Source organism: Enhydra lutris, unplaced genomic scaffold, assembly GCF_002288905.1.
Source record: "Enhydra lutris kenyoni isolate GAN:26980312 unplaced genomic scaffold, ASM228890v2 scaffoldscaffold2, whole genome shotgun sequence".
Classification (NCBI taxonomy): domain Eukaryota; kingdom Metazoa; phylum Chordata; class Mammalia; order Carnivora; family Mustelidae; genus Enhydra; species Enhydra lutris.
Genome location: NW_019154086.1, coordinates 55,784,333 through 55,810,062, shown reverse-complemented (window position 1 = coordinate 55,810,062; position 25,730 = coordinate 55,784,333). Strand labels below are relative to the sequence as shown.

General features: G+C 40.8%; 1 protein-coding gene across 1 annotated transcript in view; it reads left to right on the top strand.

Moving 5' to 3' along the window:
- Positions 1-23,223, top strand: part of LOC111149019 (pleckstrin homology like domain family B member 2) — a 218,046-nt gene extending 194,823 nt beyond the window's left edge. Inside the window, exons 14-19 of the mRNA XM_022505904.1 lie at positions 4,060-4,267; positions 14,470-14,560; positions 15,495-15,641; positions 17,700-17,919; positions 22,148-22,233; positions 22,851-23,223. Of these exons, the coding sequence (XP_022361612.1) occupies positions 4,060-4,267; positions 14,470-14,560; positions 15,495-15,641; positions 17,700-17,919; positions 22,148-22,233; positions 22,851-22,991 (893 nt within the window). The 3' untranslated portion in view covers positions 22,992-23,223. The remainder of the gene's footprint in view (positions 1-4,059; positions 4,268-14,469; positions 14,561-15,494; positions 15,642-17,699; positions 17,920-22,147; positions 22,234-22,850) is intronic.
- The last annotated feature ends 2,507 nt before the right edge of the window (positions 23,224-25,730 follow it).

The following is a 25,730-nucleotide window of genomic DNA, read 5'->3' as shown; positions in this document are numbered from 1 at the left end:
GCGAGTATGTGTGAAAGATGTTTCATTTCCAAACGTTGTTGACTAACCGTATGCATGTATCTGAAGCTTATTATTATTTTTTAACTTCCCAGGTTCCTCTGTAAACTCAGATGGAATCTGGAAGTGTGAACATCCGTCTTGCCTTGTTAATCTGGTGTTGTGACTGACACTGCGGAGGATGGCATGTTGAAGGTGTCTGTTTTTCTGGTCTCCCGTCATCCTTTTTGATCTTGTCTCTTTCTCCCTTTCTCCGTCTTCCCCCTTCTTCGTCCGTGACCCCTGACTCATCCTGTACCTTGATCTCCTGGCTGTGGACTATGGTTAGGAAGAATGAATTTCTCAGCAGGTGAGCTACGCTAGGCTAATTTGTCAGAAAGACAGATTAATTTTATCCTCTTAAACCCATATTATAGTCTTAAATCATCTCATTTTCTCTATTAAGCCCAAATAACTATTTAAAGTATACGACATGGGCGCCTGGGTGGCTTCGTCAGTTAAGTGTCCGACTCTTGATGTCGACTCAGGTCATGATCCCAGGGTTGTGGGATCAAGCTCCGTGTTGGGCTTGCACGGGGCTTGGAATCTACTTAGAGTCTCTCCCTCTCCCTCTGCTCCACCCCCCTTTAAAAAAAAAAAAAAAAGGAAGGAAACAACACACATTTGGAAGGTATTGGCAACACTGTATATCCCACAGTAGCACAATTGTTAAGTCACAAAGGAGTTTTCAGGTGTAATTAGCCAGAATTCATAGATAGGCGTGAATAAGAATGAGAAATGGGCCTTGCACGTCCTCTCTCCTGGCTCTCTTGGACAGTGACGAGACTTGAATTGGTTTGGGTTCCTTGCATGGGCTCTGCTGAGAGCCGAGCCTCAGACACTGTCAGCTCCCCCGTTATAAACCTTATAACTTCCCTCCAGTGGCTATTTCTGCCTGGGTAGAAAGGATGTAGAGCCTTTACAAGGCCTCCTTTGCTCTCTAGTTGCTGTCCCACTGCTGAATGTTATTCTTGCTACATAATTTAAAAACAAAACCAAAAACAACCAAGTAGTCTCAGGGTTTGGAAAAGTCTCATTTTTCCCAGTGCACTTACCTCGCCCCCACCGCCCCCACCCCAGAGAGTAGACACATTCCACTTCCTTATTTAGCCACCGCTGAAACTGGAATTTATAGATGAGAAAATGAATTGATTCAGCAGCTCTTTAGTTCATGACCTCTCCATACTAAATAAATGGGGATCCCGTGGTAATCAGGACACCTGGGTCCCCCTCCCCGGGATAGCTTGCCCCTGTTCTGGGTTTACCTAGCTGCACGAGCACTTCTTCTTGGACCTCCTACCAGGGGTCCTCGTTTGGTCCTGTTGCTCTCCTGGGGTGTTTCCTCCATTAAAAGTCTCTGTACCTTTGGACAAGCAGGCCAGAGCCTGGGTCCAAAAGCCAGCTCTTTGGAATCACACGGGTGCAATTCCAGAATCACAGGGAAGAGGTCCAGGCCTTTATTTGTGATTGCAGAAGTAACTGAATTTTTTGAAGTTCAGGAGGGAGGAGGCTAAGCCAGGTGGTCGCTGAGTTCACTGTGATTATTAGTAGAGGGTTGCCAGGTGGGAGAAACCAGCCTGTCCATGAGGTAGAACATTTCCACTCACCCGGGAAACAAAATTCCTGTGCCAGGAAATTATTAGCACGTTACTTCACTTAAATGGCCCTGAAAATCTAAGGCCCTCGCTCATCCTACCGCCAGAAGGGTGGAGGGTTCTCTCAAACATAGAGCCCAACTCCGACGAATAATGGAGACCTGGAGCATTTGTGTTCACAGCCCTTAGCGTGCTGCACATAGCCACACGGCTGGCCCTTGTGCCCACATCTGACATCTTTGAGTCATTTTAGTGTGCTCTTTCTTCACCTGAGGGTCATAAGTTCATTTTCTTATTTGCACTACTTTTGGGGGAAAAAAAAATAGTGGGCGATCCAAGGATCAGGACCCACCTTCTTTTCTGCTCCTCCAAGAGGGTGTTTGTGGCATCATAGGGATTCGCCTTTCCTCATGTCAGTGCCAAGGAGATAATTCTCGTATGTTTTCAATTCCGTGGCTGTCTTTTAGGGATTTGGTTTTCATACGACTGCTAGAAAGTGGCTCCACGATGTCAGTGCCAGTGTCAAAGTTTTCTTTGCCAGTAGGGCTTTTTTGAAAGCACTAGGAAAGATACATGCGTGACTTTTTCAAATAATTTCTGGTGTTGTTTTTTGTTTGTTTGTTTGTTTTTGTCCCTCTCCTTTTCATAATAACTGGAAACAATTTAAAAGGAGCGATTAGTAATTCCAAAAATTCAAGTATCAAAGGTAAATATCTGAGTAATGATTTTTTTTTTTTTTAAAGGCACAGTCTCCACGCTTATGAATGAACTGGCTTCACTTACTGCTCCCCGCGTTAATCACTATGATTGATGGCCTTCTATCCGAAGTGTCATGCTGTGCTGTCTTGGGTTGCATCTTCCCTTTGCTGAGTGATATGTGGCTCTTGTGTGTGTATTTGTAATATCTAATTACAGCTTATATTAAGGAAGGTTATTTCCCCAGAAACGCCCTCATCTGAACTAACATATTTGCACTTTGATATTTAAAACGACTCCACGTAGTTTGGCCAGGCAAACTCCCCGTGGAACTAAAATCATTTTACAGAAATGTGTCCGATGCTTTGTTAAATCCTCACGGATGTGGCTTCTGCTTTTTTTTGACATTTTTCATTACCAATTAAAAGCCTCAGCAAGGGTAGGGAGAGCTCAAGGAAAGAGGCGAAATTCAAAGGGTCCAATCATTAACTCTTAATGGATCTGGTAGTAAATTTGATGAGGGAGAAAGGGGTGGCAACCTACTGTTGGCTAGAGAAACATGTTTTTAATGCGTTGAGGAATTGGTTTATCAGTTCAATGTCTGCTTCCTGCCTGTATGGTACATAGAGAAAGGAAGAATAATTTAACTTGCATTGCCCCGAATCAGCCACCAGCAAGCAAGCCAGAGCAACAACACGAAGTAAAGCCAGCGATCTAACAGGCCAGTTGAGCAAGTAACAGGGTAAGAAGAAAGCCTGGGACTGAGAGCGCTTTGGCTGCTCTTGATGTGAGTTCTACATTGTCCTATGGTTGGCCAGCACTAGCTGGCTGAGGGCTGACGGCAAAGGCAGGAAAACGAGAGAGCTCTATATATGGTAATTAGGAGGGGTGTGCCAATTGGGAGAATTGTTTTAAATCATTGGCTGTGGATGTTTTAAATAATGAGCAGGCAAGGAAAATTGAAAAAAAGTGAGAAAAATGTGCAGTTTGGATTTTTACCAGATTAAAAGTGTTAGTGGTGGGGCACCTGGGTGACTCAGTGGGTTAAGCCTCTGCCTTCGGCTCAGGTCATGATCTCAGGGTCCTGGGATCGAGTCCCGCATCGGGCTCTCTGCTCAGCGGAGAACCTGCTTCCTCCTCTATCTCTCTCTCTGCCTGCCTCTCTGCCTACTTGTGATCTCTCTCTGTGAAATAAATAAATAAAATCTTTAAAAAAAAAAAAGTGTTAGTGGTAATATGAGTGAGATACAAGTTTCTTAAATCCTACACCTCGATGGTCCGCCTGCTATTTTATGACCAGATGGAGTGTTCCTTAAATTTGAATACCATTGAGGAAGTGACTGTCCTAAGACCATGCTATTGCTTGTCACCAGGAGTCATCTGGCTTCCCTTGAACCCAGCTACTTTTAGAAGATACAGGGCCTTTCATTGTGTTTCTGTTCTGGTTTGGTTTGCCTGTTTGTTTGTGTGTATGCGGTTATATTCTCAGTTGCGCTGAGATGTGGGAATGGCAAAGGAGAATGTGAGATGATCCACTGATGGAAAAGATCACGCCCAAGACCACCTCGCTTGCACTGAGCATGATGCTGTGTCTTTGATCTTCTTGGCTTCAAAACAAATTAGACCAAAGTCCAAGTTTTGTACGCAGATGTTTTGGGTTGCTGGTTTGAGTCTCAGAAGATCTGAGACTAGAAGATGAGGCATACTAACATATTTATGGCTCTTTCCTTAGGGTATAATCACCAACAGATGAGTGAAGGACAAAGGCAGAAATCTTCTGACTTTTACAACCGCACAGCCTCTGAATCAAATGTCTACTTGAACAGTTTCCACTACCCCGATCACAGCTATAAGGACCAGGCCTTTGACACGCTGAGCCTAGACAGCTCCGACAGCATGGAGACCAGCATCTCCGCCTGCTCACCTGACAATATCTCTAGGTAAGATGTATTCATCATTGGGGCTTCCACTTTAGAAAAGCCCCTGCTGGTCTCATAAAGTAAAGGCATCAGTGTGGAACAACGTGAATGTACAAGCCCAGATTTCTGAGACATAGTCTATGGGGCGGAAGAGGGTTGACTGTCATGGCAGCCTTTGAAAGTAATTTCCTTGTATCCTGTGTGGCTTAACCAGTCAGACATGATATAATCCATTTTTCTCCTTTACTCTCTTTCTTTACATTTGAGTTCACGTGTACACTGTGTTTCAAAATTTACTTGCCTCTGTTGGTTGACTCCAAGACTCATTAAGACTCCTTTTGATTGTATAAAGAAATCCGACAGTATAGTAAGAATTTCGAAGGATTTCTTACATGTCTGTTTCATTAAGAGGAAGGGTTTAGAACTGTTCCACATATTAAAATTTTGGTAAGGATTTAATCATTCACATTCGTATTCATACTTTGAGGCAAGCAAAGATGGTCTTATGGAATTAGGGCTAAAAGCACATCTAAAATATAGATCTGGTCCTGGTACTCTGCCCCTTCAAAAACTACTCCCCTAGAACCTGCATTCTGGATCCATCCCAACTCGCCATTCACTCTCTCCTCCTGACATACCTCACAGGGCTTCTTATTAATTGAGAGGATTATAAATACTCAGATCTCTGTGCCTTTGACCATATTGGTCCCAGGCCTGGAGTCAAGTAGTTTGTTCACTCATTGATTTACAGGCTCCTTCATTCATTCCACGAATACTAATGGAGTGCTCTAGAGTCAACAGTGGGCTGGCGTTGGGTCATGCTAGCTGGCAAGTGCCAAATGTGCATATTTTTACCTGTGTGTGATCAGTGATGTCATGTTGGTAGTTTGAAACTGACCATGGTGGGAGTATATACTCCACATAAATGGACATTTGCTATATGTCAGGGTTTTCATTTCCCTCCAGAGAACTGATTTACCAGCATGACTCTGTCTACCATCAATTTATCCTTCCATTTGTGTATTCACTCAACCCATACTTAGTGAGCACCAGTAGTGTCTGGCATTGTAAATATCTTTACCATCCCCATCCCTCTGCTCCCATCTGAACCTGGGGAGACTTTCCTTATCTGTTAGGCTTAAACTTAGGTTGGAAACGCAGGAAAAGCTCTCCTTTAGGGCCTTTTCCTTCTGTGTTTCCACTGCACTTGACTCTTTTTTCTGTTATATCACTGATCACATGGCAGTATAAAATTTTCTCTTCAGTAATTAATTGGTGAATTCCTCAATGTCAAGAAGGCTGGCTGATTCTCCTTTTCCCCAACCCTTTTCTGGCTATAGTGTCTGGTTACAGTTAAGTCTCATATTCATTTCATTTATGAACATGAAATAACCCAAAGCTAAGTATGTTTTGTTGATATTACTATACCCAGCAGAGATCTTAGCAGATGGTAGGTATTCAGTAAGTGTTGGCTGAGTAAATACCTCAGGATACAGTAAAATGGCCATATTTTCAATTTTGTTATATTAAAATTTTTTGTTTGGTCTATTTTAATTGACTGAATTGTTCACTCATTGCTTTATAGGCTCCTTCATTCATTCATTCCACGAATACTAATACTATGAGTTCAACCTAAGAAACATCCAATATTCAGTAAATGTTAATTGAGCACTTATGTGTTCCAAATGCAAACGTCTAGTTGGGTCATTGCCATTAACGAACTTCCCTCTGTTGGACTGAAGCCGCAGGCTGGAAGCAGGAATGCTTGTACTCCTTGGGCGATGATCATGCTCCTTGAAGCAGATCACAGAGGGCTCTTGGTCCTGATTTACTTGCTAATCGTAAAATGGAGGGGTTGTTTCTTGAATACAAGGCAATGATTAATTTTAAAACATTTTGATGGAAAATTACCATCCTGTAAATATAATTTAGTTCTTTATTTGAATAATTTGCTCTCCCCTCACCTATAATAAGAGAATGACAGAGAGAGAGGGAAAGTAATATCAACAAAACGTACTTAGCTTTGGGTTATTTCATGTTTCATAAATGAAATGAATATGAGATTTAACTGTAACCAGACACTATAGCCAGAAAATGTTAAGGGTTGGGGAAAAGGAGAAAAAGGCAGATGTTAACATTCTGTGGCAAATAAAGTATACAGTGTATTTTCTTTTGGCATTAATGGGTAACACATAAATATTATTGGATATACCCTATCAGAGAAGGAAAGGAGTCTCTGGGGAAAAATATTAAAGCAACAATAAGAATTGTATTGCTGGGGCGCCTGGGTGGCTCAGTGGGTTAAGCCGCTGCCTTCGGCTCGGGTCATGATCTCAGAGTCCTGGGATCGAGCCCTCCATCGGGCTCTCTGCTCAGCAGGGAGCCTGCTTCCTCCTCTCTCTCTGCCTGCCTCTTTGCCTGCTTGTGATCTCTCTGTCAAATAAATAAATAAAATCTTTAAAAAAAAAAAAAAAAGAATTGTATTGCTGCTTGTCACATGGGAATGACCTTAATTGAAAGAGGAGATTATGTAATGATAAAGAATAGGGCTTTGGGGGGCTCAGTCGATTAAGCATCTGGCTCTTGGTTTTAGCTCTGGTCATGATCTCCAGGTCGTGAGATCAAGCCCTCCATCAGCTCCATGCTCAGTAGGGGAGTCTGCTTAAGATTCTCTTTCCCTGCCTAAAAATAAATAAGTAAATCTTTAAAAAAAAAAAAAAAAGTAAAGCTTTTTGGGGGCTGCCATTATTATTTCAGGTTAGAAGGATTAGTGTTTCATGTTATTCAATATTAAAAGATGCAATAGATCACTTTTTAAAAATTTTCACATGACTACATTGGGGGAGACACTTGAGCATGTGGAAGGGGTGGACATCAAACCAGCTGGCACTGAAGTTGCTCTGGTGACACCTGCTGTCCTGCACTTGTCCGAGCCAGGCCAGTATGTGCTCAGAACAGAAAGCCTAGAATGTTGAGCAATTATTCATAAATGACAGTAAACTGACCAGATGTGGTGCTTTCTGAATAACAAGACACAAACAAACTCAGCCACCCAGCAACTATGATAGCTTGGTGACAAGAGGAATAAAAGTGGGCATTAAGAGCGAGAACCCAGGGCACCTGGGTGGCTCAGTGGGTTAAGCCTCTGCCTTCGGCTCAGGTCATGATCTCAGGGTCCTGGGATCGAGCCCCACATGGGGCTCTCTGCTCAGCAAGGAGCCTGCTTCCCCCTCCCCACTGTCTGTCTCTCTGCCTACTTGTGATCTCTGTCAAATAAATAAATAAAATCTTAAAAAAAAAAAAAAAAGTGAGAACCCAGATTCCCAACGTCAGAGGGACACCCATGTTTCGGTGGCATTTGGTACTTAGTTGATATTTTGGAAACAGTTGACTATTCTCCCCTCTTCCCAAATAATTGTGAACATTTTGTACCAATACTTCTTTGGTGAACTCTTGATAGCTTAACCTTTTATTTACCTGTGTTTTTAAGATTTTGTTTGTGTATTTGAGAAAGCATGCAGGGAGGGGCAGAAGGGCAGGGAGGAAGAATCTCAAGTAGACTCCGCACTGAGCGCCAAGCCCGACATGGGGCTCAATCCCACAACCGCGAGATCATGACCTGAGCCAAAACCAAGAGTCAGATGCTAAACCGACTGAGCCCCCCAGGTGCCCCTAGTTATCTATTTTTGAGCCATCTTTAGTAGAGAAATACACTCTAAGCATTTGCCTATCTTGGCATTTTTCCACTCTCTGCCTCTTCCTCCCCTCCAAAAATGGAAAGTAAATATTCATTCCTTCAAATGATCACTCTACACCTCTCATATTTAGTGGCAGGGAACAGCAGCAGTGCAACAATGGGTACAGGAAATTACCCAAAAAGGATCCGCTTTGATTATAATTACCAAGCATTACGACTTCGGATCTGGACACTTAAGCACTGTGACAGGGCAAGAACTGAATTTATTTTTATTTGCTTGCCCTGTTGGTTTTTCTTAAAATGGTTTCCAGAGGTCGAGAATGAGAATGATTCTGCTAAATACACCGAAAGAAGAGGACAGCATCACCATGGAGCCTTCCTGGCAGATGGTTACCCATGACCACGGTCATTTTGTATCCTTAGTTCACGCAGACCTGCCCTGGCGGTGCTAGCCATCACAGATAACCAGTCACCACAGTCAGAAATTACCAATAGTATGTATTTCATTCGGCTGTCTGACCCTCTGAATGTCAAAAAAAGTCAAAGCCAAAGTAGAAGATACCTGTCAAAGGCTTAGTATAAAAGGGAGAGGGAGGGAAACAAACATTTGGCTTCTGTACCACCATCTACTTCTAAAAATTCATGCTATCCTGGGGTGCCTGGGTGGCTCAGTCGTTAAGCGTCTGCCTTCTGCTCAGGTCATGATCCCGAGGTTCTGAGATCAAGCCCCGTGTCGGGCTTCCTGCTCTGTGGGAAGCCTGCTTCTCCCTCTCCCACTCCCCCTGCTTGTGCTCTTTCTCTTGCTGTCTCTCTGTTGAATAAATAAATAAAGTCTTTTGAAAAAAATAAAAAATTCATGCTATCCTAAGGTAAGCTTGTATCCACTGTTATGATTCGAAATAATATGATAAATATCAGGCAAATGGGTAATCAGAAACTAATGATTTGGAATGTATATTATGACAACACATCCTTAATAAGAACTTCTTAAAGTCAGGTAGCAAGAGGAAGAAGAGACTAACACATCTTCTCTTGGTGAGATTTGCTAAAACTATGTATTAAAATACCCTGAAATGATATGTATGTTAAAGAGGTAATTCCATGCTGAAATTCTAGTGACAGAAGCCTGGTCTTGTGGTTTATTATGTCACAAAAAGCCATTTGTAGAATTACAGAATTACTCAGAGCTGTGGGTACATTGGCCCTTTGCTTTTTGTTGAGACATCATTTTTTTGTCTACTAGAAAGTTACTTGAGTCAGACAGTATGTTTGCTTTTTCAGCATCATTACTTACACCCTAAACAAACAAAAAGCTAAGAAAACAGATCCTGGGTCATAGAAAAATGGCAGCTGGGAGTCCATTCTGCATAAAACCTCTCTTCTGCTGAAATTACTGACTTGGCCTAGACCGTGCAGTGTTCTGCTTACCGCCTACAATGATATGTTATTATCACAATTGCTATTACTAATTTACCAAGCCCTGACCTTGCCCTCATACTTGGAGAAAATGTTGGGGGAACTTGATCCTTCATTGTAGCTTAAATGCCAGCACTGTGCATGTGGGACAGGGCACAAGACTGGGCATGGAGTTGAGGGCAATCTGTGGCCGAACTTGGGTCTAAGGGATGATTTCATCTGAATTTGAGATGCTTCAGATTTCTTCATTTTAGGCAAAAGTTTGTATTCTGTTTTTTACCCTAGATAGTCAACACACAGTGTCTGCATTTTATTCTAGGGCGTTCTTTGAGAAGAGATGTAGAAAACCAAAGTGATTGGGGGTGGGGGTGGGAGGCGGTGAGAGGCAGCCAAGTGCCAAAGGGACCAGATGTGTCAAACCATGTGAGAAATGGTTAGGAAGTTCGGAGGGCTTGCTATGTTCTTGTAATATTCAAGGAGCTACTGGACAGAGAAAGGCTGGATGTTTTATGAGGAGTAATAATTTGTTGAAGCTGAAAAAATACTTGAGAAGATTAATTGAAAAGAAATATTCTGGGATACTGGCTCTTCTATTTTTTTTTTTTAAGATTTTATTTATTTATTTGAGAAATAGAGAGAGAAAAGGAGCAGAGGTAGGAGCAGAGAGGGAGGGAGAAGCAGACTCCCTGCCAAGCAGGGATCCCCACGAGATGTGGGGCTCAGTCCCAGGACTCTGGATCATGACCCAGGCCAAAGGCAGTGGCTTAACCAACTGAGCCACCCAGGTGCCCCCAGCTCCATGTAGTGGCAATACTGGTGCACTGATGGCCATCTTGGAAAAGTTTTATGTGTCTTTGTGGAGAATTTTGTTTAGCCCCCATTAGTTTTGTTCTGTTTTGCTTTGCTTATTTATTCTTTGTATGCCGTTGTTCTTTGCTTTTCTTCTTAAATTTGTTTCTGTTTTTACCTTTGCCTATGAAGTGAATATTCTAAAAAGCCCTAAAAATCCTATATCTGCTATTTAGATTCCTTTACCTTTGGTGAAAGTTTTGTTTTGCTTTATGAAAATACACAAAAAAACCCCTTCAGTTGATAAAACAGCAGCACATGACTGAGTAGGAGAAGTCGCCAAACTAGTCATCTTTATATCGTTAATGGCCTGATGACTCAGTATCATCAGCATCCTTACGGCAGTCACATGCAAGATCAGAAACGTGTGTCTGCCCTTACGAAGGTCAGAAGTTGGAACAATGGAAAGAAACATGACGACTCCTATAATGTGGACGCATTTGAGAAAACAAAGATGAGTGTTGTGTTCTAGGTAATGCAGTATCAAGCTTATCTTCAGGGACATCAGACTCTCCTTCTGCATGGCAAGTGCTCAGGATTTCACTTGCTGACATTGGCGTCTGCCATTGATGCCATGGTATGACCAGTCTAGACTTTTCCCTGCATTCCCATTGCAGCAGCCTTTCCTTTTCAGTGTAGGCACAACCCTGATGGGACAGAAATGTAAAGATGGTGGTGACAGAGTATCACAGAGCAGCAGGAGTTTTGCTAAATAAAAGTGGTTTACCTGTCAAGGAAATATTAACATCAAAAATAGCAAAAGTGGGGCTATAGAGAATAAGTAGGTATCTGTGAATACAAGGTCTTTTTTTTTTTTTTTTAAGATTTTATTTATTTGACAGAGATCACAAGTAGGCAGAGAGGCAGGCAGAGAGAGAGAGGGGGAAGCAGGCTCCCCGCTGAGCAGAGAGCCCGATGCGGGGCTCGATGCGGGGCTCGATCCCAGGACCCCTGGATCATGACCTGAGCCGAAGGCAGAGGCTTTAACCCACTGAGCCACCCAGGCGCCCCTACAAGGTCTTTTTTTAACCAAATAACCAAAGAAGCTTTAAAGTATATAAAATGTAGCTTAAAAAAGTAGGTGACTTTAGGTTTCTACAGGTTATGAACACTCAGGTGGTAAGTGTTAACATGTATCATTTTTTTCATGTATCAAGTGTTTTCAGAAAATTGAGTTCCTTTGGAGCAAAAATTAAGACATTTATGGAAATATCGCCAAATAAGCAAACTGAATATAATTGGCAGAAAATTAACTATAAATATTATAAGATAAATGGAAAACACCCTGAAAAATTCTAAAAAATGAACAAAAAGATTTAAAGACAGATAACTATTTGAAAACTTACCCCCAGGATATGCCCAAATTATAGATTTATGAAAAACCATGGACTGAAAATATTTGTTTCTAACCAAGTTATTTCCAACCCATTCCTCTGGATAGGTTTCAAGGGGCTCAAGGTCATACTTAGGCCAATAAATGGAAGCTATAGGAAGACAGATTTTGACTCAACTTATCAACATTCTAACGATGTTGTCCAAACAATGAAAGAAGGGATACAGAAAGTTTTTCCGTAACTAACAATGTTCAGGCACAAACTAGATGAAAAGATGAGTATGTTCTAGAAAGAACTAAAGGACAGATGGGGGTTAGACTATTGGTGAGTTTTTAAGACCTAAACTTAGTGAAATTAAATTATTTATTTCCAAATCAATAGGAGACATAAGACATAGACACCTGATGTCACAGACAACACAATCGAATATAAACACGATACTGTGTGATTAAAGGGCCTGATGTTTGTCTTTGGCTCTCTTAGCTGAGCTGATGAAATGTGCCACTTAACATCTATGACTTTGACTGTTCTTGATAAAGAAGATACACATTCCTGTACAAATATTAAAGATTTTTTCTTTAATTCTTACTGGTTGAAAAGAACAGAACTTACCCTTTGTACCTCCCCCAACAGTTCATGGAAATGAACTGTTCTCTCTTTATCAGGAGAACACACCCAGCTAAAAATGGACCCAATGTAACCCTGAAAAATACAGAGATATTAGTTAAGCTTCTAAGGACACAGCAGTCCTAAGGCCGTCCCTTTCCTGGATGGATGCAATTTTCTAAAAGACAATTTTTTAGAGTGGCTTTAGGTTCACAGCAAAATTGAAAAGAAGGTACGGAGAGTTTCCATATACCCCCTGTCCCCACACATGCACAGCCTCCCCCATTATCAACATCCCCCACCAGAGTGGTGCATTTGTTACAATTGATGAACCTATATTGACACGTTATTATCACTCAAAGTCTGTAGTTTACAACTGGGTTCACTTTTGATGTTATGCATTCTGTGGGTTTGTACAAATGTATAACATCATATATCGATCATTATAGTGTCATAGGGAGGGTTTTCATTGCCCTGAAAATCCTCTGTGCTCTGCAGATTCATCCTCCCCCCACCCCACGGCCCACCCCACTTCAAACCACTGGCCACCACTAATCTTTTTTACTGTCTCCATGGTTTTGACTTTTCCAGAATGTCATCAAGTTGGAGTCAAACAGTATTTAGCCTTTTCAGATTGCCTTCTGTCACTTAGCAATATGCATTTAAGCTTCCTTCATGTCTCTCCATGGCTTGATAGCTCATTTCTTTTTAATGCTAAATAATATTCCATTGTCTGGAAGTACTACAGTTTATTCATTTACCTGCTGAAGGATATCTTGGTTGCTTCCAAATTTTGGCAGTTAGGAATGAAGCTACTGTAAAACTGCTGCTACTGATTTTAAGATAAACCATATGTACTGTGTTACTGTAGTTATTTATCTTGGTAAAGGAATTTAGCCCTGTGTTTGAAACATTCTAGATTTGAGTTGTTCAATAGTATCATATGGGGAGACTATACTAAGAATTATCCTTTTCATTTTCATAAAAATTAATTTTTATGTAAATGCCATCTGGCATGAATCCCTACTGTGTGCCAGGCGATGGAAGATACAGGAACAAAAGCGTCTCTGTCCCCAAGAGAGTCTAGAAAACAAGCATTTATTAAATGGCTACACAAGTCTACACACATAGGAAATAACATTGGTTCTCTATGGCTGGGACATTAGAGTAAGGAAGTTTTGACCTAGGTCATGCCTTTTTTTCTAGAACACACAAATGAAATATAAGAGAAAAATAACATTTTTGATTAGTGTTAATCACTTCCACATTCTTTTCTTTCTCTTTATTTACCCTAACTCTTCTTGCAGCCTTTATTCCTTTTGGTTTTTTCCTTCACTGATCTGCATGATGTCTTTCTCAAGATGCATTTCTTTTGAGGCTCTGGATTCCCTTCATGGATGTTCCCTCATCGGTATGGTGGATGAGTGTTATTGACAAAACTGCCACCACCCTTCTGTTGCAACTTTTAGAGGTTTTTGTGTGTGTTTTAATTGGCATCATCATGTAAGAAAGAAAAGTCCCTGTGTGTGTATTTTTTTTTAAAGATTTATTTATTTATTTATTTGGCAGACAGAGATCACAAGTAGGCAGAGAAGCAGGCAGAGAGAGAGGGGGAAGCAGGCTCTCCGCTGAGCAGAGAGCCCGATGCGGGGCTCAATCCCAGGATTTTTTTTTTTTTTTAAAGGACCCTGAGATCATGACCTGAGCCCAAGGCAGAGGCTTTAACCACTGAGCCACCCAGGTGCCCCGTGTGTATGTATTTTTAAAAGTAACCTCTACACACAATGTGGGGCTCAAACCCATGACCTGGAGATCAAGAGTCACATTCTCTTCTAACTGAGCCAACCAGGCACCCCCTAAAATGTCCACGTGTATAGAGGCATAGCAAAAAAGCAGCTGGGGACACACTTCCAAGCCAAATAAAGTGACTTCACACCATAGGTGTCATGTCCGTAGAACTTAGGTGATTGTCTTATTGGCCTGGTATCTCTGAACAATTAAAGAAACAGGAAACCCTCCCATGGTCTGTAATTTTTAGACTCTGGAAAAAGCATCTTGAAAACACACTTCGTTAGATTTAGTTGGGGTTTGTTTATTTATGAGTAAAGCACTCTACTTTGGTATTATCTTTCTTCCCTATAGTTTGTCTCCTAAACTGAGGTAAATCAATGGCACCTACAGTTTTCAGAACTAAATTGACTGGCCCACTCAGGCCAATGACTTTGCCAGGTAACATCCTTTGAATGACCTCATATGTCTATGTGTGTCAAGAGACCTCAATCTCAAGCAACATTCTTAAAAGGCCTTTGTGTTCTCTTCAGTGCCAGCACGTCAAATATTGCCAGGATAGAAGAAATGGAGAGACTTTTGAAGCAGGCTCACGCAGAGAAGACCCGGCTGCTTGAGTCCAGGGTAGGCGTACTATCTTTACACAAGAGGTCCGTGAGGCAACGGTTCATCCTGCCTGCACGTGACAGGAAACTGTCCTTGGGTCTTGAGAAGCAATATAATCTTGGGAGTAATCACTCAACCCTGTTGGTCTCATTTTTTTTTTTTTTTTTTTATCTGAAAAGTAACGGTGGTAGAGAAGATTTCTAAGGCTCCTTACTGCACCACAATTTTTTGTAATTTAAAATATGTAGAGTCAGTGTCGACCGAAATGAGTGCTTTGTATTGCATTTTCCCTTTGATGGACACTTTGTTTGCCTGCCAAGGAACAAGGAGGAATGTCATATCTTTATGGACTCTCCCTTCCTTGCCAGCTTGTGTGAACTGTGCTATTATAATATTTAAAATCCCAAGTTATTGTGACTGTATTTCAAGCCAGAATCTGAACTTCCTTAGGAATCCCCCAAAATGCCTTTGCATCCTGCCTTAAAGGGCCCCACCTTTCCTCTTCTGACTTCCCTCTGAGCTTCCTCTGCCTCTGACCTTAAGCCAGGAAGCCGCAGAGCAACAAAGGAACTGGAAGGACCAGGACTGATGGCCTTTGGTTAAAAGACGGCCTTCAAAAGGAGGCTAAATGCCTCGATTAGTGTTGGGTGACAATTTGTGATCCTTTTTATTAAAAGTGGGAGAGCGGTGGTCGTCTGTATGAAATGACTGAATACCACAAGTGGGATTTTCACCCAATATTCAATTGTTGGTGAAATGTGGTGGCTGCCTTTCTGTGTGAGATGATTTTGAAAACTATGTGAGAGAAGTGATTTTAGTCTAGGAGGTCTATTGGAGCACCCAGGCTATACAACCAGCAATTATCTAGTGTGAATTTTCTTTTCCATTAGTTTTTGGAATCGTTAAAGGGTAACCAACATGTCTTAATTTTGTTCTGCATGATGATATTTAGGAACGGGAAATGGAAGCCAAGAAACGAGCTCTGGAAGAAGAAAAACGACGCCGAGAACTTCTGGAAAAACGATTGCAGGAAGAAACTAGCCAGCGGCAGAAGTTAATAGAAAAGGAAGTAAAAATACGGGAGAAACAGAGGGCACAGGTTGGTGGGCCTCTGGATGGCTTAGAATAGGTCGCCCCCTGGTGGCCATTCTGCAGAAGACGGTCATGCTCGTCAGGATGCCTTTCCAGACCCTTTGCCGTCAGCAGCCCTTGACATGTGACTGATAAGAGACAGATGGGGGGGTTCAGAGACCAAAAAATGTATGTTTATCTCAAAACCCATTGGGATCTACTAGCCAAATGGCACATTTCTGTAGTCATGCATGGTACATTTTTATGGGAGAGGCATTTTTTTCTTCTACCCCTTTTGTGCAGTATATTTAAAAGAAGCATGTTTTTTTCTAAGCAGCTTTGAAAAACGCAGTTTGACTTACCACTGAAAACAAATAGAACACCCAAACTGAACCTTTGGTTGAGGAAGAGAAGAGGGTCTAGTAAGCCATTTTTGGAAGCAAACACTCACTCCAGAACAAATAACAATTTTACCAACCCAATTTCTTGGTAGTGTTAGTGGGTTTTTTGTTTTGGTTTGGTTTTCTAACCACTGTATTATCACACATGTCCCTTTGCTACAGCTGTCCACACATGTGTGCAAGGTCTCTGAACTCAAACAAAACTCAGGAAAACCACGCATTTCCTTTAACTTCCTCTCTGGCTTATCTTAGAGTTTGAATCTCTGTCACTAAGGCTGCCTACATAATCTATGTTTGCTGAGGAACTAAAATGAAATTTCATCCAGTGCCCTTTAATATAAGGTTCAAATCCATTTTGCCAAGGTTTACTAGGCTTCATAAAAGGTGCCATTTCCCCTATTCTTTATAGTTGCTGGCAGTGTGGTAACAGCAGTGAGAGACTGACTCTCTTGAAGACTCTGTGTTTTGAGGCATCAGTGTCTGTGACATCTCTCTGAAGTCAAACACCACAGGATCAAAGGCAAAATATTGAAGGAAAAGTACAGAGGAAAACGTGTTCATTTTATTTCATTATGTTGATCCTCTGCCAAATTATGATTCGCAGTGAAGGTCATCCATGCCTGCCTATTATTTGAAGCCAAACCAGAAAGCATAATTCTATTTTAATCCTAATGATAAGGTTTGCCTCTAAGTATATATTTAGGTCATTTTCCCCAGGGCAGAGGGGTGGGGTTATTTAACAGAATAAATGAAACACCATCTTAGAAATATGACCCTTGGCGATATAAGCTTCCTGGATTAGATGATCCTTTCCTCCAACCATAGTAAAATAAAAAGCATCTATGTAGCTCTTGTTCATATCTGCTCATTGCGCAGCTCATCGAGTATGGCTTTGATTCTATTGCTTACCTTATTTTAGCTTCACTTTTCAAAACCAACATCTCTGCCTTTGATTTCTATCAGGGAGTGTGTGTGAGTTGATGTGTTATAGCTTTGGGAGATCTTGCAGGGGGTAAGGTGGGGGGAAGTACTAAATAATGTTCACCCATCAGGTCATGTCTGAGAATACTGAAGAACTGATGTTAGGTTATATTGGGAGAGGTTCAGGGAACTTCACAGGAAAGGAGTCCTCATCTGGAGGAAGCAGCCAAGGGAACTTCATGCCTCACAGGATTCCCTGTTTTTAAGTGCTAAGTACCTCCTACAAAGCTAAGATTAATGGCATTTTCCATTTTCTCCACTGTCCATTTCTTTCTTTTTTTTTTTTTTTAAAGAGTTTATTTGACAGAGATCACAAGTAGGCAGAGAGGCAGGCAGAGAGAGGGGGCGAAGCAGGCTCCCTGCTGAGCAGAGAGCCCGATGTGGGGCTCGATCCCAGGACCCTGAGATCATGACCTGAGCTGAAGGCAGAGGCTTAACCTACTGAGCCACTCGGGTGCCCCTTCTCTGTCCATTTCAAGGAGTAGAATCTATTCCCCTGAGTTTATCCACCTCCCACCCCCACATATTGTAGCATCCTTCTTAAAATACTATGCACTTTTTAAAACTCTAATGTTTATCTCAAGTTCCTCTAATCATATGGACATTTTAACACTTAGGCTTTTCAGTTCATGTCCACACCTAAACATCTGTGGCCTGAAACGCAACAAATATTTAGCTATATTTGACATGGTTTTCTCTTCCAGGCTCGACCTCTGACGCGCTATCTGCCTGTCCGGAAGGAAGACTTCGATTTGCGAAGCCATGTAGAGACTGCTGGCCACAATATCGATACCTGTTATCATGTGTCAATCACAGAGAAGACCTGCCGAGGATTCCTTATCAAAATGGGTGGAAAAATTAAAACGTGGAAAAAACGATGGTTTGTTTTTGATCGGAACAAGCGCACATTCTCTTATTATGCAGGTGAGTGATTAAAAGAAAACGCTAAGTGATATAGTCAAATCAGGAACTCTCTGTTAAAGAGCAAAGGTAATAAACTTCAGGCTGGATGGGTTGATTGGTAAGTAATAGAATTAATGGCAATCTTGGCTTTGCAAGTATGTATTATTTTATATTCAGGATAGTCCCCCTGATATGAATTTCTTCTCTAGAAATAGTAAAAACTACATATTATTTTAAAAAGTGTGAATTCGTGGGGCACCTGGGTGGCTCAGTCAGTTAAGCGTCTGCCTTCAGCTCTGGTCGTGATCCCAGGGTCCTGGGATCGAGCCCTGCATTGGGCTCCCTGCCCAGCAGGAAGCCTGCTTCTCCCTCTCCCACTCCCCCTGCTTGTGTTCCCTCCCTCTCTGTCTCTTTCTCTCTGTCAAATAAATAAATAAAATCTTAAAAAAAAAAAAAAAAGTGAATTCATCTCTTCCAGTTCTGAAATAAGCTGAAGTCCAAATAAGTAGTAAATGGAATTTTCCTTTTTAGACCAACATATTGGCTTTTAAACCATGAGGCCAGAAAAAGGTTTCTGTTTATTTATTTATGGTCATCTGCCCTATTTAAGTCACACACAATTAGGCAGCCTTGCTGACAGTCACTCAGCTAGAGTTTATAGACTAGAGTGATTATTGAAGCAGAGGGTAAAGCTCATCAGCGAACCAGTGAACAAGTATTTACTAAGTGACTGAATTCTTTTTGGATTCTTTAAATGATGGATTATGAGAAAACTACCCTACTGAATCTTTGAAAAATACAGGAATATGGATGTAACTGAGGTTCTTATTAAGAAGTCTCCCAGGTCACATAGGAAACACATCCATCATGAGTCCAGGTCACGTTCTGCTCTCTTCAACAATTGAAGAAAAGTAGTATCAAGCCAGAGGTCATGAAGAGACCCTTCTCTGTGGTGAAGGTGTCACCGTTTATGAGCACTGTCAGAAATTGTTAGACCGGTGTCATAAATAAGAAAAAACGGCCCAGTCCCTTCATCTATGGTGTGAGGTCAGGATACATTTATAAAGAGAAGTGTAAGTGACCAAGAAGCCATGTGAAAGAAGGGGAACACTGGCTTGTGGGGCCCCAGAATTGGGATGAGAAGGGGGTAGGGGTGCATACCTTTGGGAGCACTTTGGTGGGGCTCCAGTTAATCCAGCAGCTAGTGGCCTGAAGCAGGTGGCCCAACCCTCAGGGGCCCCGCTTGCCTCTCTTGAGCTTTCTGATGTCGGGTTTATTAAGAATCCAGAGATGTTCTCTTCAGTTAGTAAAACAGAAAAGATGCTAGTTGAAGGAGAAATCCCAATTTAGCGTCTGTAAAATCCACAAACAAAACTTTGCACTGTGCTAGTCTCCACAGACAATCTCACCCAGAATTTTCCAAAAGTAAAATTTTAATTAGCAGCTTCAGACAAAACAGCTTCACTCTTCTCTGCTTCTCTTCTCTTTCCTTCCTTTGGCAGACTGATTAGTTGCTTACTTCCCCTTCCTTCTGACCCATGTCAGAACCTGTGCTCCTTCTGACCATGTAAATGCATTTTTCCAAATTCAAACTTCTTGATGATCAGTTTTCATTTTGTTTTGTTTTGTTTTGTTTTAAGGACCAAAACCATTTCAGTATATGAATGATTACTCAGAACTGTAATACATAATACAGGCAAAAAATTACATTTCATTCAGGTCTTTATTTTTATTATTTTTTTAAGATTTTATTTATTTATTTGAGAGAGAGTGCAAGAGACAGAGCACAAGCAGCGGGGAGGGAGAGGGAGAAGGAGAAGCAGACTCTCTGCTGAGTTGGCAGCCCCACGCAGGGCTTGATTCCAGGACCCCTGGATCCTGACCTGAGCTGAAGGCAGATGCTTAACCGATTGAGCCACCCAGGCACCCCTCATTCAGGTTTTAATATTTACATATTATATAACTGGCCAGGGAGTCCTAGTTTGACAAATGCTGTTCGTTTGGCTCTGTTTATAGCCATCATTATCTTGTCTACTCCCCTCACCTCCAGTCTCCCCAAACATCACCAAGTGCAGGAATAGATCAGTCCATAGGAAGCCATAGAGATCGCAGTTCAGGCTGGACTGGACCCCCCAGGCACCGTACCCCTTCAGCTCCCGCTGAGGTAGATGGTCTCTGTGTTTGTGAAGGAGCTGTCACCATGAGTGCTGACACTGTTCTAAGTCCCTGTGCTGATCATGCCCCCAGGCCTCCATATTAACTCGGTACCCTTAGGAAAGTCTCTAAAGAAAACTAAGACCCAGAAAATATATCTGTAAATTGATGGGATAATGTGGAAACTGAATGAATAGCTTTCTCGTGTTAGTTTATAATAGCATTATTGATTCTCTAAGTTCACCCTGTCCTTGTGAGATCAGTGTTTTTTAAGCTCTTTCCCATATAAGAAGTGCCCTACAAACAAAAGTTTCATTCCCCAGTTTTCTGCCTCCTGGAAACACTGATAAGATTTACTTTCATCTCCAGATTTTATTTACCATCTGTTTTCAGAAAACAAAGTATTGCTGTGTTCCCATTAATATTACAGAATCCTTCCCCGTGAATATTTGAGAGACACACTGACCTCTTTAACAGAAACTGATGGAAACCCAATGAACGTGGCATGAATTAAAACAGTGTTTCCTGAGAAAGAGTAAAACAAACATACAAATATGATCCATGGTCAAATAAGTCATGGAAATATTGAGTTAAATATACTTTAACAGCTTTTTATTTTCCACTGAACTTCTCAGGGCTGTTGTTTTTCAGACTAGATTTTTGTTGTTGAAAAAAAGACATTCATGAATAAAATTCTTAAAAATAGAACAGAAGTCTATATAATGAAAGTCTCTTTCACATCACAAACGTTCTGACCTTTTCTCCATTTGCATATATGTTTCACTATATCTATGTATTCTTTCTTTTTTTATATAGTTGGGGCCAATTATTCACTTTGTTCACATAACAGTATTTCAAGATTTTTCTCTAATGAGCACACACAGACCTAGTCTTGAATTTCAGTGGCTGTGTGGATTCCACTGTATGGCAGATCTCTAATTGAATCGGTCCCTTGTTAAATTCAAGCAGATTTTTTGCAGTCTTCTGCCATAACAAACACAAAGCCATGTGCTTGTGCATGAGTAGCTCTGATACAATAAAGCTTGAGGAGTGGAATTGCTGAGTGAGAGGATTATTTACATTTTTAATCAGTTTGTTTTCCCAAACTGCCTTCCCAAAGCTTTCTTATTTGCACTTCCATCAGCAGCATATGATAGAGTCTCTTTCTTTGCAACCCCATCCATGCTTTTAAAATTCTTTAGTATGCTCACATGCATTTATGATCTTATAAAATAGTTCAAGAATTTATTAGATCCCAGAGGGATCCTGTTTGTTGCTGGTTTGGTTGGTTGGTTTTTGTTATTTTTTTTTAAGATTTTATTTATTTATTTGACAAAGAGAGAGACAGAGAGAGATCACAAGGAGGCAGAGAGGCAGGCAGAGAGAGAGGGGGAAGCAGGCTCCCAGCTGAGCAGAGAGCCCGATGCGGGGCTCAATCCCAGGACCCCAAGATCATGACCTGAGCTGAAGGCAGAGGCTTAACTCATTGAGCCATCCAGGCACCCCTGCTTGGTTGTTTTTGTTTGGTTTGGTTTTTATGGCAAATTTGATGAAATCGTAGAAATCGCTTGGAAAATGCTGCATTGAAAGGACATTAAATTACTGACAAGCTCTTTCAGGAACAGGAGAAAAAGCATGATGGATAAGAAATTCATAGGAAAGGAATATAAGTAGTATATTATTTTAAATGATGTCCAAAAAATACCCTTCTTACAAATTTCATTACAACAGCTCTGCATACTAATGTCTCCGGGACAACCACTGGTCTGGAGGATGTGAGGAGATCATTTGTATCAGTGTCAGTGGTGGTTATAATTTGTGTGCTAATTTGACTATCAGGAGCTCTGGGTTGTCTTTTGACTGAAGATTTGCTGGAAAGCCTTGAGCAAAGTCAATTAGTCTCTGAGGTCTGGGCTGAGTTTTCCTTTTTTTCATTGTTTTATTCAGTATAGAACTGGGCTAATGCCTTCACCTAAATTATCCAAATTAATCTTAGGTAATTTAAAAACTGGATCAGTATTGTAATAATTATACTGAAATTATAATGTTTCCAGTCATTCCGTGGTGATACAGTATTTTAACACTGTTATTGCAGACAAGCATGAAGCTAAATTAAAAGGAGTGATATACTTCCAAGCCATTGAAGAAGTGTATTATGATCACCTCAAGAACGCTAATAAGGTAAACACTGGTTTTCAGATTTCTGTCCTTTGAATGCATAATTAAGTTGGGAGAAAAGATGTTTTTTGAACCCCATACAATTTAGATTTGTTGTTCTGACATAACTGATTGATATAATAATTACGGTTCTAGAAAAGCGAACACAGAAGTAATTAATACAGCTGATCTTTTGAGGGGGAAAAAAGTCATGGTGAAGTGAGAAAATTGGTCATATTAGTTTAAAAGACCTTGTTAAGTGACTTTTGGTGAGGCTCTAAGAAGGAGCTGCTACTTGCTTGTAAGGAAGAATCTTAGCAGGCTAAGAAGAGCTGTCATTTATGAAGCACCCACTATCAAATAGGTACCGGCTAGAGCTCTGCCTACAACGTGTCTGCTGAGAGGACTGATTGACGATCTCTCTGTGTGAGATCTCTTGTGCAGAAAGTCTGGAAACACACCCGACCTCCAGAAAGCCGCTGCAGGTGGGGCCCCAGGTTCTACTAGAACAACAGTAACACCAATGTAGAGTTCCGTACATCTGGAACTTCTAAAGAGGAAGAAGCCCTCCCCTATGTCTGGGTCACTTAAGGTGATTTCAGGGTGTTTGTTCTACCTTCCTTTTCCTTTTCTGACTTTAGAGCCCTAACCCACTACTCACCTTCAGCGTCAAGACGCACGACAGAATCTACTACATGGTCGCGCCGTCGCCGGAAGCCATGCGGATCTGGATGGATGTGATCGTCACCGGCGCGGAAGGGTACACGCACTTCCTGTTGTAGGGCCTGGGCGCCACCGCCGACGGCAGGGCAGACTGCAGTAATCTCCTACGAGACTACGAGAACGAAGCCATGTTGGATCCCAGACGGGAGGACCCGGCGCGCCCATCCCTCTCGCTGTGTAGACTCAGAACTCAATCTTATATTAACAGGAAGTCATTAATAAAAGAGAGGAAAAGGGGTTTACATCCAAAGCTGGATCATAAATAGCGAAAGGATTGAAGCACCTATGAGAAAAAAAAAAAAATACCACTATTTTGGTAAATAGCATCACTTACAGGAACGTTTCTTATAAACTATTTTTGCCGATTGTTTACTTTGGTGAAATAAACGGAACGGTTTACAAAATGTGTGTACCTGGAAATATGAAATTATTGTAGCACCCCAGTTATTGGTAGTGACATTATTGCTTATCAACCGGTTTTTTAAAAAGCATTTTGCTGGGGGTTATTTTATAAATAGAAGCAAATAAGGGTTTGGAAGGGAATATATTTTTTGGCGGAGTTTTGCCCTAATTATTAAGTACTGTGCCTAAACCAAAGACTTGATATGACTTCTCTTTAATAGTGGTAGTTCCAGGCGATGAATCGCATTTAGTATTACTCTTCATTTTCAAATGGTACTTTGATGCCATCAACTGCCTAGAAAGTTGACTCTGAAGAGTTACCGCTGGTATAAGCTATTGTACATACAGAGCAAGTCACTTTTCGTAAAAGAAGAAAAAACATAAAGCTGTGTGTTTTAGACAGAAGCCGCCTTATTAAACAGACATTCTGTCACTTTGAGCAATTTAAGATAAGGAGACTATTTCATGGTTTGCTGAAGATTTCTCCATCCCCAGTGCTGAGAATAAAGGCAGCCAGCGGCTGATTTCTTTTAGATTGTCTGTTTCCTCTTTTTTGTGGAACACAGCTGTTGATTGCAGCCTCACGTGATATAATGATGAATCAGACCTCTGTTTTCACCAAAGAACAGACCAATTAAAATACTTACTTACTGAAGTAGCATAGTTCTATAAAAAGGAAAATGAACTTCGACTTAATGTTCTTTGTAATGTACAATTTCATTATGTATTTCTTTACATTTAGCCTTTGTTTTTTAGAGTTAAATTAATTTTTGTTGGATGAAATGACTTCAGGCAAGTCTGTTTTATAACAGTTTTTCAAATGACTTTATCCTGGTTTATTATGTTGTGTGTATTGCAAGTATGAACGTACTGTTTCCTAAAAATTGGCAAATGAATAGAAGTAGAAAATGATGACTTTGCTTACTAGTACAGGTGAAACAATTAGATTGAAAGTGTCCATAAAATCTTTGTCAGGCCTGATGGGGTACAATTCTTAAAACTTTGCGGTGTGGTTTGTATACATATTGCCAATAATAAGATTTTGCAACTGGATGACACATGATTTTACTTGAACAGTGGAGGACAAGGTCATGATTGCAAAAGACATTTTTATAATGTGTTTTTTTCAGAGAATCACCCCAAACCCCGTAATGATCTAAAAGAGTGAAATGCAATTGCTAACATTTTATTGGTCATTGTAAAGATATAACTTGTCTGTACTGTACTTTGTAGGATTATAAAGGTGTTCGAATCAGCATTATATCTTGCATGATGTAGTAAACCTTTTAAAACGTGTGTTAAAATATGTTGAGTATGGATTAAAATGTTGACCAGATTTCACATTTGAAAATAAACTCATCTCTCATGAGGCAGTTACCTGTTGGTGACATGACAGGGGATGGATTAATCAGCAAAAGTCAATTGTGAATCTCCACAAAAGTTGTGTGTTCACATTACGATTTGTAGTTTTATAAACCGAAGTAATTCTGAGTCTCTCTGGTCACATTCCTATTGCTAACAAAGTGAGATAACCCCTGACAAATCTGACATCTTACTGTCTTTTTACAGAAATGCAGTTATTACTGGGGATTGCAAGGACTGTGCCTACTTCTCCAGCAGGGAAAAAAATCATGCTTTACTTGATAGTGACTCATTTGTCTCCCTGGGCTAAGGCAGCAGATTTCAGAGAGAGAAATGGCCCTGCACAATATGTCCTATTGATAACTCCTGTTAAGGAATGCAACATTGACAGTGGGTATGGAAACAGATTAGTTTACTTCAAGCCCATCACTGTGGGTAAAAGCATCTTCACTTGACCTAGTCACAAGTTTTCCTGATTTGTTATACTGATAAGGGTGTGTAAAGAAAACAGTCCATGTACGGTACTTTTCCCATTATGGAGACAAGTCAGATTTTTTTTTTCATTTTGCTGCACATAAAATACAAGATTTGCAAAAATAAAGGGAGAGAATAAGGAAAGGAATGATTGAGAATATTTGCAATTATCCAAAAAACCACAGTGAGAAATGTTGATTATTAAGATACAAGGGATAGTGAAGTGATGTGCATTGTGTATTACCTTACTGATTTAATTCCTTTGTAGTTTACAACGGGCCTAATGGAGAATTGGCGAAATAGCTTACCAGCTTTTGGAGTACAACCTGAAATCAAGCAGCCCTCCTTGCTATCTATTTCTGGCACTACACCACTCAAGAAAGTATTTAATTTTTATTTAACCAAGTTTTTCAGTATGTTCCAATAAGACAGGTTCTCAAGACATACCAAAGATAGGCTGATTCACTGTATCCAGCTTTGCCTCTAACTCTAGCACCAATCATTGCTCCAAAATTTATGACCAATATATAAAGTGGCTTTACTTAAGTATTACACCAACC